Source organism: Elaeis guineensis, chromosome 15, assembly GCF_000442705.2.
Source record: "Elaeis guineensis isolate ETL-2024a chromosome 15, EG11, whole genome shotgun sequence".
In the NCBI taxonomy this organism is placed as follows: domain Eukaryota; kingdom Viridiplantae; phylum Streptophyta; class Magnoliopsida; order Arecales; family Arecaceae; genus Elaeis; species Elaeis guineensis.
The window spans coordinates 73,948,273-73,964,907 of record NC_026007.2 but is presented as its reverse complement, the minus strand read 5'-3'; the positions used below and the strand labels follow the sequence as shown (position 1 = coordinate 73,964,907).

At 38.0% G+C, this 16,635-nt stretch overlaps 1 protein-coding gene and 1 non-coding gene across 4 annotated transcripts; one reads left to right on the top strand and one right to left on the bottom strand.

Moving 5' to 3' along the window:
- Positions 1–1,452: 1,452 nt before the first annotated feature.
- Positions 1,453–4,860, bottom strand: LOC105058760 (uncharacterized). 2 transcript variants are annotated; one of them, XR_012137077.1, is made up of 8 exons: positions 4,566–4,860; positions 3,358–3,621; positions 3,198–3,269; positions 3,056–3,094; positions 2,866–2,973; positions 2,665–2,762; positions 2,098–2,281; positions 1,453–1,978 (listed from the first exon to the last, which is right to left on the bottom strand). It is a non-coding gene; the product is annotated as an uncharacterized protein (transcript). The 2 variants fall into 2 exon arrangements; XR_003802682.2 differs by having other exon boundaries at positions 1,455–1,978; positions 2,098–2,302.
- Positions 4,861–6,903: 2,043 nt separating this feature from the next.
- LOC105058759 (protein RER1B) lies at positions 6,904–15,813 on the top strand. Of its 2 annotated transcripts, none has more exons than XM_010941795.3 (4): positions 6,904–7,390; positions 7,721–8,094; positions 14,851–15,031; positions 15,552–15,813. In XM_010941795.3, exons 2-4 carry the CDS (start codon positions 7,745–7,747, stop codon positions 15,600–15,602), a joined length of 582 nt encoding a protein of 193 aa, XP_010940097.1. In that variant the 5' UTR covers positions 6,904–7,390; positions 7,721–7,744; the 3' UTR covers positions 15,603–15,813. The 2 variants fall into 2 exon arrangements, with proteins under 2 accessions (XP_010940097.1, XP_010940096.1); XM_010941794.3 differs by having other exon boundaries at positions 6,905–7,535.
- Positions 15,814–16,635: the final 822 nt, after the last annotated feature.

The window sequence follows — 16,635 nt, the reverse complement described above, 5'->3', positions numbered from 1 at the left end:
CTGATGGCAAACGTCTGCAGCCTTCACTTCTCAAGCCTGCTTCTTACACAGATTAAAGGTTATCCAACAATAGGAGTCTTCTATCACATAAATCCTAGCAATCCTTTTAGGATAGCCCTGACGCTTCTCATGATCTGAGAAGATTGATGGTGCCGCTTTTCAACCATTTCAAGCAAGCTATTGCATTACAAGGAGTTGAAGATGATTTGGCTTATAAGCTACCAGCCTCGGTGGATGCCGAACAGCTTCACCTGAGACAATTTCCACTAGGAACTGAACGCAGAAAATTACTTACATACAATGGCAGGTAATTGACATGCCAAGTTCCTTATGCAAAGAGACAAACTAAATGACATAAGCAGACCTAAAGAAGAATCCAACCTAGTAATGTTGGAACTTTGGGCTGGAACATGGCGGGCTTGGTAGGGCCACGCCTCTACTTGAGCCTGACTTTAAATTACAAAAAAGCGGGCCTGAGCCTAGACCTGGCCCAAAATCAAACTGGGCCAATCCAATTTAAGCCTGACTGACCCAAGTTGGCTACCATGTGTCCCGGGCTGTCGGATGATAAAAGGACGATTGACCGAAGGTAGTGGAGGAGAGCTTAGGGTGTCTGGTCGAGATCGATAGGCGAGCTAGATGAGGGGCACATGTGGTATGATTTGGGGTGGTGGCAGTGGTGCAAGAATGCTCATGATGGAGAGCCGGAGAGGGTAGCGTGCGTGATAGAAGCAGTGGCAGGGTGCATGAAAGGCAGGTGACAATATGCAAAACGGAGAAGAAGAGCAACGGGGCGGTGGTGGTGTGGTAGATAAAGGCTGGGATCGATGGAGGGGGCAAAGGCTGGTGATCAAAGCAATAGCGGGATGTGCGGAGGGGCAAGTGGCAATCTACAAGGTCACAATGGACAATATGGCATGGTGGCGGGGCAGATGATGAAGGTCAAAAGGGAGGAAGCACAGGCAGCTATGACGATGTTGTGGATGGTCTCCCACCACTTCTAATCTTTAGCTTAGAGGATTAGGGATTAAGTTTGAGATCACTTTCTTTAGGAGAGATGAGGAGGAGGGAGTACATGCTGGGCATCAAAATCAAAAGGAAGGGGTTCGATGGATATTGAGGATGGAGAGGTGGTGGAAGAATCCTAGCGAGTGGAGATGGGAGAGCGGAGATTCAGGGATTGGGAAACTTCGAAATAGAGCTCCCCAATTACCCCTCACGCATGTGGCCATGCCTAAATTGGAACAATATTTGGTTCAGCTGGCCTCCGGCTGATTATGAGGCCGACTTCGTTATCAATTTTTGGGCCTGGTCTGGGCTTAGGTTCGGGCCGGGCCATATAATTATCCAAGCTAGACGTAAAATGTATGCAGTATGGTCTTTGATTTTAAGCCCAAACCTGATCCAGAACTAGTCGGGCCTAGTCCACAGCCTAACCCGAAGTTGACCCAACCTGATGGCCTGCAGGCCGGCCGGATGGCTGGCTGGCTGGCTTCAGGCCCCAGTTGGAACACTTACTGAACCAAGTCTAGCACCTTTTACTCACAAAGTTGAACATTCGCCCTATTACCTCATACATTACAGTGCTACGGACACAAATTTGAGTTAATCTACTACACTTAATAATCACCTGGACTGGCCCCCAAAATGCAATATTATGCTTCCCCTTCTTACAAAACATCGCCACAACAAAAGAGAAGTCTTAACAGCGTAAACAAGTAGGTGAGTTTAGTTTTTAAGATCTGGAAGCAACAGACCCCTGGCCTGCATCTGCTTGTACATCCACTGCCAGTTTTCTGGTCTCACTTCACCACCAAGAGATTGTATCACAGAGCCACCACTACAGGAGCCCACCTTGCAGCACTCTTCAAGTTGGAAGCCCTTTTACCAACCCGTACAAAAAACCACTGCCAAAGAGATCACCAGCTCATGTGGCATCAATGGCATGTGCCTCCCCTATAGCTGGAACTCGGACAACCTGAGACATACCAAATTATTTCGTTATCAAATGATTTCTGAACATTAAACATTCTAAACCCCCCACCTACATAAAAACAAAGGAAAGAAAAAAATGAAAAAGATACACATGCTACTGACCTCTTTACCCTGCTTTGCAATGCATCCTTTGGAGGCCAAGCGTCACAACAGCCCATTTGCAGATAAGTTTGAGGCATAGTAGAAGAATATCCAATCATGAAGATGCAACAATAAGTTTGAGGCATTTGAGTTTTCTGTCAATATATTCATCTCGCTTTTTATCACTCTATGTGATCCCTCCAAACTGTTTAGCATGCGAGGCACTCTCACATGAGAAAAGGAAGAAGTATCAAATGGCTATTTGACTTGAATATAAATCTTGCATGAAAAACTAAAAAAGCTTAAGAGCTTTTAATCTACTATGACAAGAAATAAATTCTTTATTCCCAGCAAAATTTTCTCAGTTTGATCTATAAATAGTTAGCGGAAGTCGACTTCGTAACGCTGTACACGCATTAGTATATATGTGCCCAAACATCTCCAAAAAATTTTAGGCACTTCTTCCATTTTAATACAATGTTTAGTGGCTTGGAAACCTACTTGAGACAGGAAAATGAGACTTTACAATCACCAATAATGCTTAACATGCTTTAGATTTAAGTTGTAGTGCACGAGAGTGACAGTCACCTTACAAGCTCTCTAGCTTCATCCTCATTGGCAAAACAAAGATCAATATTACCACTCTCCAGTAAATTTACGAGGTGCGACCTGGAGTCTCTTACCATCTGCACATGACCAATAATTTCCAAGCCAATATGATTAAGACCTAGAATTCTCAAATGATTAAATCAATCACATAGAGAGAAAACAACATTTTCATGGTTATACCTCAAAACTGGCCAAGTCCATGGAAACAGAGACCCCCTCTTGTTTAGCAATTTTAATAGCAGCATTGATTATTTCCAAATTGAAATGTGCGTATCTCAATACCAGCCACTGCATAGATCATCATATATCAGCAAGATCGGAATCAATATGAGGAATCAAAGATTCTTCTAGCTTGAACATGAAAAAGTACCTTTGAACCTCTAAAATCCTCACCTTTTAACTCATCAGCCTGACAGATATAACATATACAGAAGGCATAAATAAGCAAATCCACATCACTAGCATAAAGTTGCACAAATCTAAACAGGAGAAGAATACAGAAGCATGCATACCAGGAGTTTAACAGCATTCGATAGACAAGGCCTCATGGTACGGTTGCCATCAGCATCGACCAAACATGCACACTGTTATAACAGGCAAAAGTTAAGTTTCAAATATTCCTTTTAGTCAGCTGACTCCCAAAAAAAGGACACAAACTTGCATCCTACTCACCTGCCCAGTAGGTCCCTTCTTCATTCTCAATCTTGAAAGATCCACACCACTAAAGCTCATATTATGGATGAATTTATGGCCTTGCTCATCATCACCAAAAGCACCGATTATTCCGCATGAGAGCCCAAAGCCTGCAGCCAGACCCCTGATGGTATTGGCACCACTACCCCCAGCTATGGTCCTTATAGGAGAAATGCCATCAATGTATGGGAGAATGCATGTATCGACTTCCGTCAATATATGATTCAAATCCTCAATAGCAATCTGTTTATAGTTACCCATTACACCACATCAGTACATCCTAGCACGAAATGCTGAATTGCAAAACACGATAACAAATATGACCATTGAGGCATATGTTTATACCACTATAGAAGTTTCCATTACGTGATTCATCATAGTGCTCAAAATAAGATCCTTAACATCAGAAATGAGGTTGGTTTTGAATTGTCACTTTATGGTATGGTTTGTGCAGCAGGGTTGGATGTTGTTCACCAAGTCAAACCCAATAGCAGTGTAGACAATTAAAGAAAATTATTTAAGTTTAATGTGTTAATTTGATCTAAGGATTAAAAAAAACACGCTAACAAAGGTAACAGACTCCATCCATACAAATACATAGAAGGAAATTACACCAACCAAAACACAGCAACAAACCACAAGTCAGAGAAGTTAGTATAATCAATTATATTCTGAAATTGGCAGTAGATTTTAATAGATAAAAGTCATACTGTATTAAGCAACACACACAATTCCAAGGCCACAGTTTTTTAATAGACTTTGCAACCAGAAAACCAATAAAGCGCCATGATCGATACTCGATAGAACTAAGAGCAAATTCAAGTTAAGCTCACCGACATCTCATACAAGGAAGCAACATATAAACAACAACCCAAAAAAAAAAAATTCCGAATAAAAATGGGATTTTGCACCCACGAACCGTAATCGATTAAAGCATAAGCAAGTTCACGTCATGCCCATGGAGATATCATCCAAAAGCCCAAAAATTCGCAAAAGAAACCAACAAAAGAACAGTCTCTAACTCTAATCAGAGCATGGGGAACCAAAACTACGGAACGGAGAACTAATAAAAGTAGGAACGGAATCCAACGTCGGGCGCGCAAGGGACATAATTGAACCGCGAAACAAGAACAGGAACACTAAAACGACGATAGCAATGGGCAATGCAGATGTTGGTGTTGATAGACCTGCTGAGAGCCGCCGCGATCGCCCGGGATCCGTTCGAGGAGCGACCAATCGACCCTGGCGACGTGGTCGAGGAGGGCTGAGGGCTGGAGGCCGAGGATGGCTGGACCAGGGGAACGAGGGTGAGGAGATTGCCCGCCGTTATTGCTGATAAGGGGGCAGCGCATCTCTCCTTCGGCCCCCATCAACCTTTCTCTGCCTCTGAGAAAGAAGATCTTGGAGGCAGAGGGTTTGGGCTTTCGGAGACAAGAGGGCTTAGCCTTCAGTTCTGTCGCCATTATATAGTGGGGAATTGAGAAGTACTCCCTTCAACGGAATCTGTTTCCTACCATCAATCAACTATTTAAGAAGAGATTTTTGGTGTACTTCTAGAGTTACGACACGAAACAAACACAAACATCTAGAAGGAATGCATTTATTAGAGAAAAAATCAGCGCAGACTTTGCCCAACACGTCTTTGACCGGAAAAAAAAAAAAAAAAAAATCATACGGATCTTTGAAGTGGATTAAGCCAATACAACTATAAAAAATCAGCCTAAATTAGGCTTATTTTCATAAGTATTTCGGATCTCTGAAGTGGATCAGAAATTATTGGTATTTATGAATACAAATCTGTTGATTTTTTCTTATTTTGTTGGCTCAATGCATGAATTTCACTAGATTTTAAACCCAAACACCCAATCGTACGTAAATCTTATTTGCATAGTTGGGTTCAAAATTTTGTAGAATTCATAATTCAACCATCATGAGCATTAAATTATAGATTGAACTATATCTAAATTTATAAATATTCTGAACCATCTTTTGAATGTACTGACTTGAATTTTGAGGGAGAAAAAAAAAATTACTGAAATTTTTTTTCTCCCAATAAAATTTGGACCAATCTACTTAAAAGATAATACAAAACACTTATAAACTCGATTTATAATTTAATATTTTTTATGATTATACTGGCTCAACCTATGAATCTCATTCGATTCTGAAGGATCCAATCATCCAAACAGGCCCTTAATGATAAGAACCCAAATTACAAGATGGATGGTAGATCTCATTTGCCAAACTAGGTGGGTCATTAATGAGATAACAAAAAATATTAAAAATAATATAAAAGGCTTGTATCGAATGTTGCATAGCTAATGTATAACCTCTTGATTGGCCTGATAATCTGATAGTTATATTTAGCATAATATATCAATCAATAAACTACATATCTATTATATTTTTTTTGGTGAGATTTCTTATCACTGTAATACTATTAATTATCAAATTTTGCTGCTTAGGTGCCATGGTTGATATAGCTTGCAAGTTCCACAATATTTATCAATAAATTATCATTTTTTCTCAAAAAATAAAAAATATTAAATGATTATCATGTCCACACTTAGTTTTGTTATTATGCAAATGAATATAGCCGAGTCGTTCGTTATAGAATGTAAGCGGGCCACCAAGCAAGCGTAAATCTAGTCATTTTGATCGACAGAAACTTTTTGATTTTCTGTATCATTTTAGTCGTGATCTAGCTTCGTGATTCAAGTGAGAAGGCATGTTTTTAGCCTGTCATATAGAGCTCTTAGACCACATTACATGAGCTGCATAAAGAGAGGAGTACAATATATACTTGCCTCACATCATCAATCAAATGCATCATTTCGTACGTAAAACTATCCTGTCTAAATGCATGTTGAAAGCTATGACCCCGATGTAAAAAAAGGACAACAAATATGCCATGTAACTATGTAAGCAATATCAGACAGAGTATTATGACATGAATTGGACCAAAGCTGACCAGCATGAATTGGTGGTATGGCTGTGTTTTTTGACAACATATGACGTGAAAATTTATAGTTTGGTCACCCTTGGTGGGTAGCATCATCCCAAAATGCATTATTCTCATTGATAGATGACCTGCATTAATTTTGTTAGCTGACCTCAGAAAAAAATAAATTTTGGATCCGTCCAATATCGTAGATTTTGTCATCTCATGTTGCCATTCTTCTCCTTGACCTGGTATAAATATGCTAATCATATGAATAAATCCACTTCTAGTAGTTTTTACATCAACCAGGAAGAACAAGGAAGCAGGTTAGAGAGAAGCGTGCGCTTGTGCAACAAATGCTCGCACGCCGTCAATTGACAACATCACACGTGCCCCAAAACTCTTACCAGATCTGGGCCCGTTGCTTTATGGACGTAGCCTGAATGGAATATCTAGTCTGGGCTCCATTCTTTCAATCCTGGCCAGTCCAGATCGGCCCAACCGCCACCCGTTAATGGGCTTCACCGGCAGGTCCGTCTCACGGACTATTTGATCCCGTGTTTCGTGGATTGACTGTTATTAAGATGAGCCGGCTCGGAATTTCTCTTCCTCTTTCTCTGGCACTCGATTCCGTCTCCTCCTTTTCTTGAGGAGGACAAAACTCAAGTGGACGCCCTTCAAACATTTCCATTCCCATCTACCCCGCTTCCTCTCCGCGTCCCCGCCCTCATCCGATCCCATGTTGAAACCCTAACCCTCACTTTGACCCTGCTCCCCTCCTCTTCTCGGGCCTATTTCCGGCTCACCCAGCCGCTTCTCGAACCCTAATCTCGCCGGAGGCCCGGTTACCGACGGATCTCTCCGCCCCTTCTTCGCGTTCCGTGGTTTTGTTCGGCGATCGAACCCTAATCTCCATCTATCCTCGCGTGTTTGCCGAATTCTAGTTTTGTTTTCCTGATTTGCCATCTCGGATTCCTCCTTCTTGGAAGGAGGTGGCAGGGCTTTCCGAGCTCACGTGGTGGTTGATTTGCTTCGAAGCCCCAATTCGTCTGGAAAGCCCGAACATCGGAGGTGAGCTTCCGATATTCATCCCCTCTTTTCTCATCAAGAACCCTAATAACCGCAAGTCGGACCTTCGTTCTTGGATTCCTGACGTTTTTCCGAGCTGCCTAGATCTTGTACGAAGTCTTATATAGCGAAAACCGTAACATCCGAGGTGAGCATCCGGTATTGATTCCCGTTTTTCTCATCAAGAACCCTAATTACCGCAAAGCCGGTTTTTCTTTCTTGAATTCCTGGCGTTTTTCCGAGCTGCCTGGATTCATACGAACTCTTTTACATAGCTACTTGAATCCAAATTCCAAGATCTGTACTGAGATCTCCGTGTGGTGGTGTTTCTAGGTATATAATTAGGCCCTAGTTTTCATGGAGGGATCTTCGGGCGATGGCGCTGCTGCTTCCGTGCCCCTGGTAAAGTGGAAAAACGATTTCTCCAGGGCATTTCAGTTTTATCTGGACAGGTCTACTCCCCATACGGTCGGGAGATGGCTGGGAACGCTGGGGGTTGCTGCGATCTACTGTCTCCGTGTTTATTATGTTCAGGGGTTTTATATTGTCACGTACGGGCTTGGGATCTATTTGCTGAATCTCCTGATTGGGTTTCTGTCCCCGATTGTGGATCCAGAGCTGGAAGTTTCTGATGGGCCTGCCCTTCCGACGAGGGGTTCGGATGAGTTCAAACCGTTCATTCGCCGCCTTCCTGAGTTCAAATTCTGGTATATTTTGACCTTTTTCTACTATGACTTGGGCTTTTCCTGTTTCTTTTGCTCGCACGCGACATATTAAGTAAAATATTTCTAATTACTTTACCTCTCATGTCTCAGACATGCTGCCTAGTTCCACTCTTCCGCTGTAGCAATTCTTGAGTTACCTTTTCATGTCATTTCCTACTTCTGGAAATAATTTTTCTGTCATTTCCGAGTTATCAAAATGATTATCTCATTTTGTATTCTATTATATGAAATAGCCTTAACCACTTTTTAACTTCTACACCATATGTTAATAGTAGCAGCTAGGAAACTTTATGTATCTTGCAATATCTATCGTAGTTTAGAGAAGTTTTCTGACATGTTCTCAACCTTATGTCAACCCTCAAATAGCAACATCATTCGCTGAATGACCTTTCACTTGGTACGTCATTGTTCTTCTCTGTCAACTGTGAGGTTTAAGGTTTTATTATCACTTGTCCACAGGCTTCAAAGAAAAAATGGGAAGTGTTATTACTTTGTTCAAAGTAAAGCAATTTATCATGTTTAGCTTTGGGGAATGGGGACTGTTTAATCAATGCTTTGCAGTATATGTTTTCTCCAAGTTAGCTCAATGTGCAAACCTTTCATTAATGAATGTTGCTGATCTCTTTACATTGTTTATCTAATTTACTTATCCCTATATCTTGAAATGCATAAATTTTGATGTAAAAGTAATTTATTATTGAGCAGCTTCAAAATGTTCAAAGATTGTTAAGTTATTTAAAGTTTTTTCCCCATAATATGAATATGACTATTGCACTGCCACAATCAAAGGTAGATCAAAACCAACTAGCCTTGTTCCATCCTGTTCTTTTTGAATTTCTTATTCCAAATGATGCATTGAATTCTTTTTGTGTGTAGAACATCTCAACTTAAATCATTTAAGGTTTTGTGTATGTATATATTTATATAGCATGCTATGACATAGTTAAGTGATACTTTATGATTTTAACAAGCTACAAAGGCACTAGTTACTTAAAAGGAAAAAGGATTGACCAGGTAAGGTAGTGATTGCACGCTTAATATAAATCCCTGATACAGTGCTGCATGGACATGGTATCCATGTTCATATTCATATCCAAATATCTGATTTGACAAAAGGACAAAAAGGATAAGAGGAAATGGAGGAATGAAATAGTGTCAACTCAATTACATATGCACTAGTTTTTTTTTTTTTCCAAAAGTGTGTAAAGGAAGACATTATAAGTGTTTCTTTCTCGCTAACTGACAACTTTTTAGTGATTGATTTATTCATAAAGTTTTTCTAATTTTCTAGATTTCAATGATTGTGACTTATTCTGAGTGTACAAAGGGAGGTATATACTCATGAATTGATGTTTCTCCCATGTCTTAAAACGATGAGGTGCATACTAGTAAATTAATAATTCTCCTATAGATGGTAAAATGTGGACTCAAGTATTTTATAATGTTTTTCTCCTATCTGATTTTCCAACTTGTGTCAACATGGTCCATCAAGTGGGAGGCTAGTATTGCTAACACTGTTTTACTGTAAATCTTTATATGGAATTAATGAAGAAGACTATTGGTGCATGCTTTAGGTGCAGGAAAATTATATTTCAATTGAAGCATTGCTGCACACTTTGCATTTTAAGCTTGGGAATTGATATTTCTATCATTTTATTGGGACCATGAGAAGGTTAAGCAAAATTTCCGTAGTTTTTCAAGCAATGAGTTTGCAAAATTGAAGTCTATCTTCCAAAAATAGCTATCATTTTTGTCAAAATATTTAATATTTTAGTTGTTTGGAAATTCTCTCTTGTTAGGACCTTGTGCTTTATTTTCTTTCCCTTTCTTTTGGTAATTTGTGAATGCCATGTATCCTTTTCTTTTCATGGTGCTCATGAGTGAAAATTAAGGATTTGGGAGCAAGCTGCTATCTTTACTATTTGACAAGTTTTGAGCATCATCCCCTGTAAAACCTCCACTAAGATTCTAGAGGTATGTGTAGAACTTTTTCTAGGAATGAACATGTAAAATATATTATGTATGTACGCATACAGCAGGGCTGAGGACCACCCTTCAAGATATGAAGTTATATATAAGCTGCCATAGGTCCATTTAAGAATGATAATCTTCTTCTGTTCATTCATGTATTTTATCAACCTTTTTGTTTTGATCTGCATATGTTGAAAATTATTAATTTTGTAAGAAGAGTGTATATGTTTAATTATTATTTGTATCAAGAGATACGGGTTCTATATTATTAGATATTTTATCTTTTCTAGAACTCTATGGTATTAGCAATTTTAGTTCTCAAACTGTATGGTTCATTACTATAACATTTATGGTTGACCTAGAAATGATAGTTAAAATCTATACATCATTATTTAGAGAGATTGGAGAAAAAAATGAATGTTGGATGGAAATAGCTTTGAATGTTTCAAAATTAGTTCACAAGGTTAAGCATGCTAGAAATTTGTGGGTGTAATAACTGTCATTCTCAATGCATAATGTAGCAGAAAAGTGCTTCTGATTGGTGTGTATTTTTAATATCTTTTTTGAAATTTTTGATGATCTTTTTTTTGAATGGATATTTCAAGGTTGTTTTAAATTATCTTTTACTCATAATTGATGTTGCTGACAGGCCCCGATGTCAATTTCATCACTTTTCATCTGAAGTAAATTCTTAGATTCTTTAATTTGCTGGTGGATAGTAACATTGTGCTTATTACTTTATTGATGCTTATCATTAAAATGATGCCTAGCATTTTATAAACTAGATGTTTGATGCTCTTAGTGATTCGAAATTAGGTGAATTAGGGTGGATGTGTTGTTTTAGCACTATTTTTGTATTGTTGAATGGCTTCTTAAATCCTAACCAAGGATTTGATAATAGAACATATTGTCTCTATACGATTCCATACTATAGCATTTCGACAAGAAATCAGGACCTAAGACACCTGCAGGTCATACTTCTATCTTCAACTGGGATATATGGACCATCTTGGTTGCATCCTGACAATTGGGATGCATTGCAATGGTCAGGATGGACCAGGATGCAATTTCTTTGTTGTTAATGCCTGTTTTGGTCCACCCTGACTATACCATCCCATCTCTGATCATCCCATGAGCTAGCTAGAATGGGACCCGTACCGAGATTTGAACTTTCGGTCCGACAATTTCTTTGTGGTCGTTATAGTATGAAATAAGGAGATTTAAGTCCAGTTCTTTGTTTTATCTTGGTTTTGGAGTACCAAGACATGCCTAGAAGCAAAGATGAACTGATTGGGGATATGAGTTGTCTTAAGTGATGTATGGTCACTTGCTATCATGCTGATGATAATTTTGCTTTGTGATTATGATGCTGATGATGCTTTTGCTTTGTGATTATGATGCTGGCTAGCTAATTAATGTATGGAGTATGAGTTGTATGATGTAATGTACAGTCACTTGCAATATGTGGATGATACTTCTATTTTGTGATTATGATGTTGGCTAGTTGCTTAATATGTGGAGTATACATTTTATAAAATCTAGTGGCGATTAAGTTTCCAGCTGCAATAAGAATTCTTATGTTAGGATCATAAATGAATGATGATTTGCCATGGGAGCTATAATTCTTTGACAAATCCCTTTGTGTTTATTTGGTCATCTGTTGTATAAATGGGATGGCATAATGAAAATTTGGTCTTGATGGTGTAAACCAAGATCAAAGGTTTGCCGGTCAAGGAGTGATATTTGATCTTGACAAAAATGTTGCTATCTCAAAAGCTATGTAATCTTTTATTAAGGCCCAGTGTGGGATTGCTGTTGATAGTAGAGCCAGCTTTTGGAGCTTTTAGAAGTAGATCTTTTACAAAAAGTTGTTTATTATTTGCTAACAACATTTTTAAAATGTTATGCTTTTGGTAACCAAATTGGCAAAGTGCTTTCGGTAAAATAAAATGACAATAAAAGATCTTGCTTAGTGTGGTGTAGTAAAGTATGATGCAATGTAATATTACATATTATTATGTATTAAAATATAATTACATAGTATAATATTATTAACATAACATAATATAATATTATAGTTCAATATAATATTATTATAATGTAATATAATTAATAATATAAAATACTGTACTATTATTATGTAATAATATTATAATTATTTTTACCACAATATTACCATGTTATATTATAATAAGATATCATATTATTATAATGTAACAATATAATATAATAAATTATATTTATTATATCATATCATACTATATTTATATTATTATACTATAATATGATATGATATGATATATTTTATTATGTTTTAATACAATAATATGATATGGTGTGATATCATATATTATAAGATGTAATTATGAGATTTATTCATGGGCGTTTTGGTCATGCCAAAATGCTCAACATCTGCGAGAAGGTACTTTTGGGGAATGGAGCTTCATCGAAGTAGGTCTTTTTATCTTTCTGGCAAAGTCAAAACAACTTTCAGATTTTTTTTTACCGAACACCATTATGTTATCCAGAAGTGCTTTTGGAAGGTCAGAAAGTGCTTTTTGGCTCCCCAAAGGCTTTGCCAAGTGGGGCCTTAGTGGAGACGGGTTTGCAAGCCATCAATTTGGCAAGTATGTAAGTAAAAGAACGAACCTTGGGGATTAGAGTGTTGAGGAGCTGAATAGCCTTTTGTTATGGATTTGGCCTAGGATTCAAAGAAGTGGAGGCATATCCATTAACATTTAGGAAGAATAGTGGGCTAGATTAGTCTTATTTGGCTTTTGCTTTTACTTACCTACTTTGTATGAAGGTTTTACATCTTTTGTGGGATGGGGCTGTATTAGTGTTCCAATGGAATAAGATGTGCCACCATCCTTCCCTGTCTTGACACTTGGGAGGTGAGATGTCTCAAGATGTGTGCCCGTAGATATGCTAGGATTACGGTCCCTTCCCAACCTTGGGATGGTGGCCATCGCAGCATCCCGTATGCTTGGTATCACCTTGTAGGCTGCTTGGTTGCTTATAATTGATGCCATCATTTATAGGATATTGCTTGCAAGAGGATATTATGACTAGATTGGGGTGGCTGCATTGCTGAGGTGGAATAACCTGATGTTAGTGATTTCTCAACCACCATTTTTTTTTTCATGAAAAGAACTGAGCTACTATAGATTGTGATGACAGATATCTAGATTCTTGAGAGCAAGCGAAGGCCCAGGATATGGAAATTCTTTTAAAATATCTGTCAGTGGCAAACACTTGCTATTTGTGACCATCCAAGGCTGATAAAACAACAAACTTAGAGCAACATATCTTGCTTTCTCTGGTATCAAATAGATGCTATCTTAGTTTTCCTTGGATCAAATTGTAAGGTGACTAAAGTAATGGACCAGCTTTGTCACTCTTCCCCACCCCCACCAACCCAACTCACCTTCGCTCTCCTAGCTTTCTCACTTTTCTATCTTGGTTTTCCTTGGATCAAATTGTTAGGTGACTAAAGTAATGGACCAGCTTTGCACACACCCCCCCTCCCTTCTCTCACTCTCCTAGCTTTCTTACTTTTCCTTAGACTCACTCTTTTCTCTATTGCTTGCTACTCATAACCACCTCCTCTCTCTTAGTGTCCCTCAAATCGCCTAGGTAAATTGAATCCTTCTTAATTTAATTTAAAGAAGTATTTTACAAAGTGAATTATAAAACTTCTGAGGTATTTTGCAATAATTATCATAAATATATGTTTTAAAGATGTGTAATTAAAAATGCTCGAGTTAGGTTGAGTGTTGTTTACTGAACATGCTAAGTACAACAACTACTCCAGACTCAAATCAAATCCTTTCTAAAACTTAACAATTTCAAACAATTTACACCTCAGTCTATAACCTCTTGAGCTCTTTAGTAGGTTTAAGTATGCTATTAAACTGTCATTATTCCCTCAATCCAATTAACCTCCAATATTTCATGCAAAACACGAATATTCATAATTAACGAAATAAATCACTAAAAATTATGAAATTTAATAGAAAATATTTTAAATAATTAGGATAATCATTCTTATGTTTACTTTTGTCCAAATAGATCAATTTTGATGGACCCCTAGATTTTAAGCTTAGGCTTTTCCTACAACAATAATAGCTGTCAAAATACATGTTCAAAAATTATGATGTTATTTTTTTTTTTTTGTGGGGGGGGGGGTGTGATAATAGAATTGTTGGCGCATGCCCTAAGCTTAGTTAGTGCATGCCTCCAGAAAAATTGTATTTGCTGATTTTTTTGTAAGGTTTTAATTGACGTTAATCTTTATTTGATAATATAATCTTGTTGTTTATTATTATTATTTTATTATTTTTATTTATTATTTTTGAAGTTTGGAAAATCGGGTGCATCTTTTACAGTTTGGAAGCGATTTAGTTGGTATGGATGCTAAGTTACTTCTGTTGGTGTTACTTGGTTCTTTTATATGTGCATATCTCCACATAATCAGATCCAATGGATATCATACTGCTATAAATTTTGTGTGAAACGGAAGAGCTCAATATTGCAATATTAATTCCACTTTTTGTCAATATGTGCATTCATGCATCCATAGAAAATAATTTGTATCAATATAATAAATTCGTGTAAACAGAAGAATACTATTTCTTTTTAAAGAATCGGTAATAATCAATTGATTAGTCTATTTGTTTGCAAATCCTTTTATTAGTTAAGAGTTCGGCAGATATGTCTGCCATGAGCAGTGAACAGTGGCACCTAATCCCATCTTGTTCTCTTCAGGTATTCCATAACGAAAGCCTTCTGTGTGGCTTTTGTGATGACTTTCTTCTCTGTATTTGATGTTCCTGTATTTTGGCCCATTCTTCTATGCTATTGGATAGTTCTTTTTGTCCTGACAATGAAGCGGCAAATTCTGCACATGATCAAGTACAAATATGTGCCGTTCAACATAGGAAAGCAGGTATGAACTGGTTTTAATGCATGAAAAATTTATCACCACTGTCCCTGTTTCTCCTTATCGAGGTTCAAGAGGACTCGTTATGAAGCTTTGATTGAGGATGTAGAAGGCTGCAAGAATCTTTGGCAGCAGCAAGAAAGCAGGTCAGCTTCAGTTTTGATATCAGCAAACAGCTGGCTCTTCAAGTAGGTTTGACATGCACCTGATGTCAACTGGTCCGTAGGGAGTGATGACAAGATTGCTCCCGTGCAACTCCTACTTGATTGATATCAAGAACTGCAGAATGATCTATGTTGCTCATCGTAGTGCATTATGCATTTTGATCTGTTTGTTGAATGTGCTATCTTTCAAATTGAGTTCTCTCCCGCCACTACTACTTGCTATATGTTTCAGTGTGAAAAATTGGTTTGAGCTAGTGATGTGGGATTCAGCACATTAGTTTAGTGTTCTTTAACCAATATATCATGGTATTGTATATAATTATCTTTTTATCCATTTCAACACACCTATTTTGTTTGGTCAGAGATATGGTGGGAAGAAGACTCCTGCAAGCAGCGGTCTGTCGAAGGACTGATCTTCACCATACTCATGAGCAGTAGAAGGGCAAGGGGGGTAGTCACGTATTTGATATGTCAACTGCTTAAGTTGAATATACTTATTTTTTGCTCTGTAATTTGGAGAACAATAGTTCAGTAGCATATTCTTTTTGCTAGCCTGTGGAGGTGTTTAATTTGTCCTGGATTACATCTTTTCATGCTTATACATTGTGATTCTCTTCTCTTCAATTGAATCAGGTGCTTCCATTGTTGTATTAATAAGCTTTTAAGATATGTAAGGTTCTTTTTTCCCCAAAAGAGAGGGTTTTTAAGCTTCCAGCAATTTATTGAACCTGCTTGATCATCAGTGGCCATCTGTTCAGGAAATTAACTGCTACAATTAATTGGCGTATCCTGCACGATGGTGAAGAATTAGAAAACCTGGTAGATTATGTGTTGAATTAGAAGCATCTGCAGGTGCTGCTGTACAATTGCAGCAGGAACCAGCGGTTCAGATAATTACGGATCACCGAACTGGTAAAGCTTGCGTGCAATTCTCTTGAAGCGGTAGGCGACACACAAATCTGTTCGATTGTTATGAAACCATTATATCACCTTTTAAGAATCAAAGAGCTCGATTGGAATAATGATGACCAGCTCAGCTGGTCTTCTTTAGCGGCGGTCGTATTTCAGGATATGTTTTAGGTTGGACGTGCTAATCATGATCACCAGTGTAGCAGCGGTGGCATATCAGGATGACGTTCAGTTCGCAAGTACTAATATGCATATTAGGGCCTCTTTGGATGAAAATGCTGGGTGAATAAAATCTTATCCCCGGTAAAAGCTTAAAAAGCAGATATAAGAGTATGATGATAGGGCAAGGTCAACAATCCCAAAAGGTGCAAAGATTGGGTTCCACTTAGGGTCTACTCGAGTGACTGGTTGAAAATCTTATATTTGAACCTTTACAACCATCTAATTGAAGCTGGGTTAGATTTGGTTGTATAAGTATCCCGAGAACCATTATAGTGAATCGGCCTGAATCCCACATGGAAGGGGGAAAAAAATTTT

Coding starts and splice junctions, on each gene's coding strand:
- LOC105058759 (XM_010941795.3), top strand. CDS start 7,745: ATGGAGGGATCTTCGGGCGATGGCGCTGCTGCTTCCGTGCCCCTGGTA. Junction 8,095..14,850: donor CTTCCTGAGTTCAAATTCTG/GTATATTTTGAC, acceptor TGTTCTCTTCAG/GTATTCCATAACGAAAGCCT. Junction 15,032..15,551: donor CGTTCAACATAGGAAAGCAG/GTATGAACTGGT, acceptor TTGTTTGGTCAG/AGATATGGTGGGAAGAAGAC.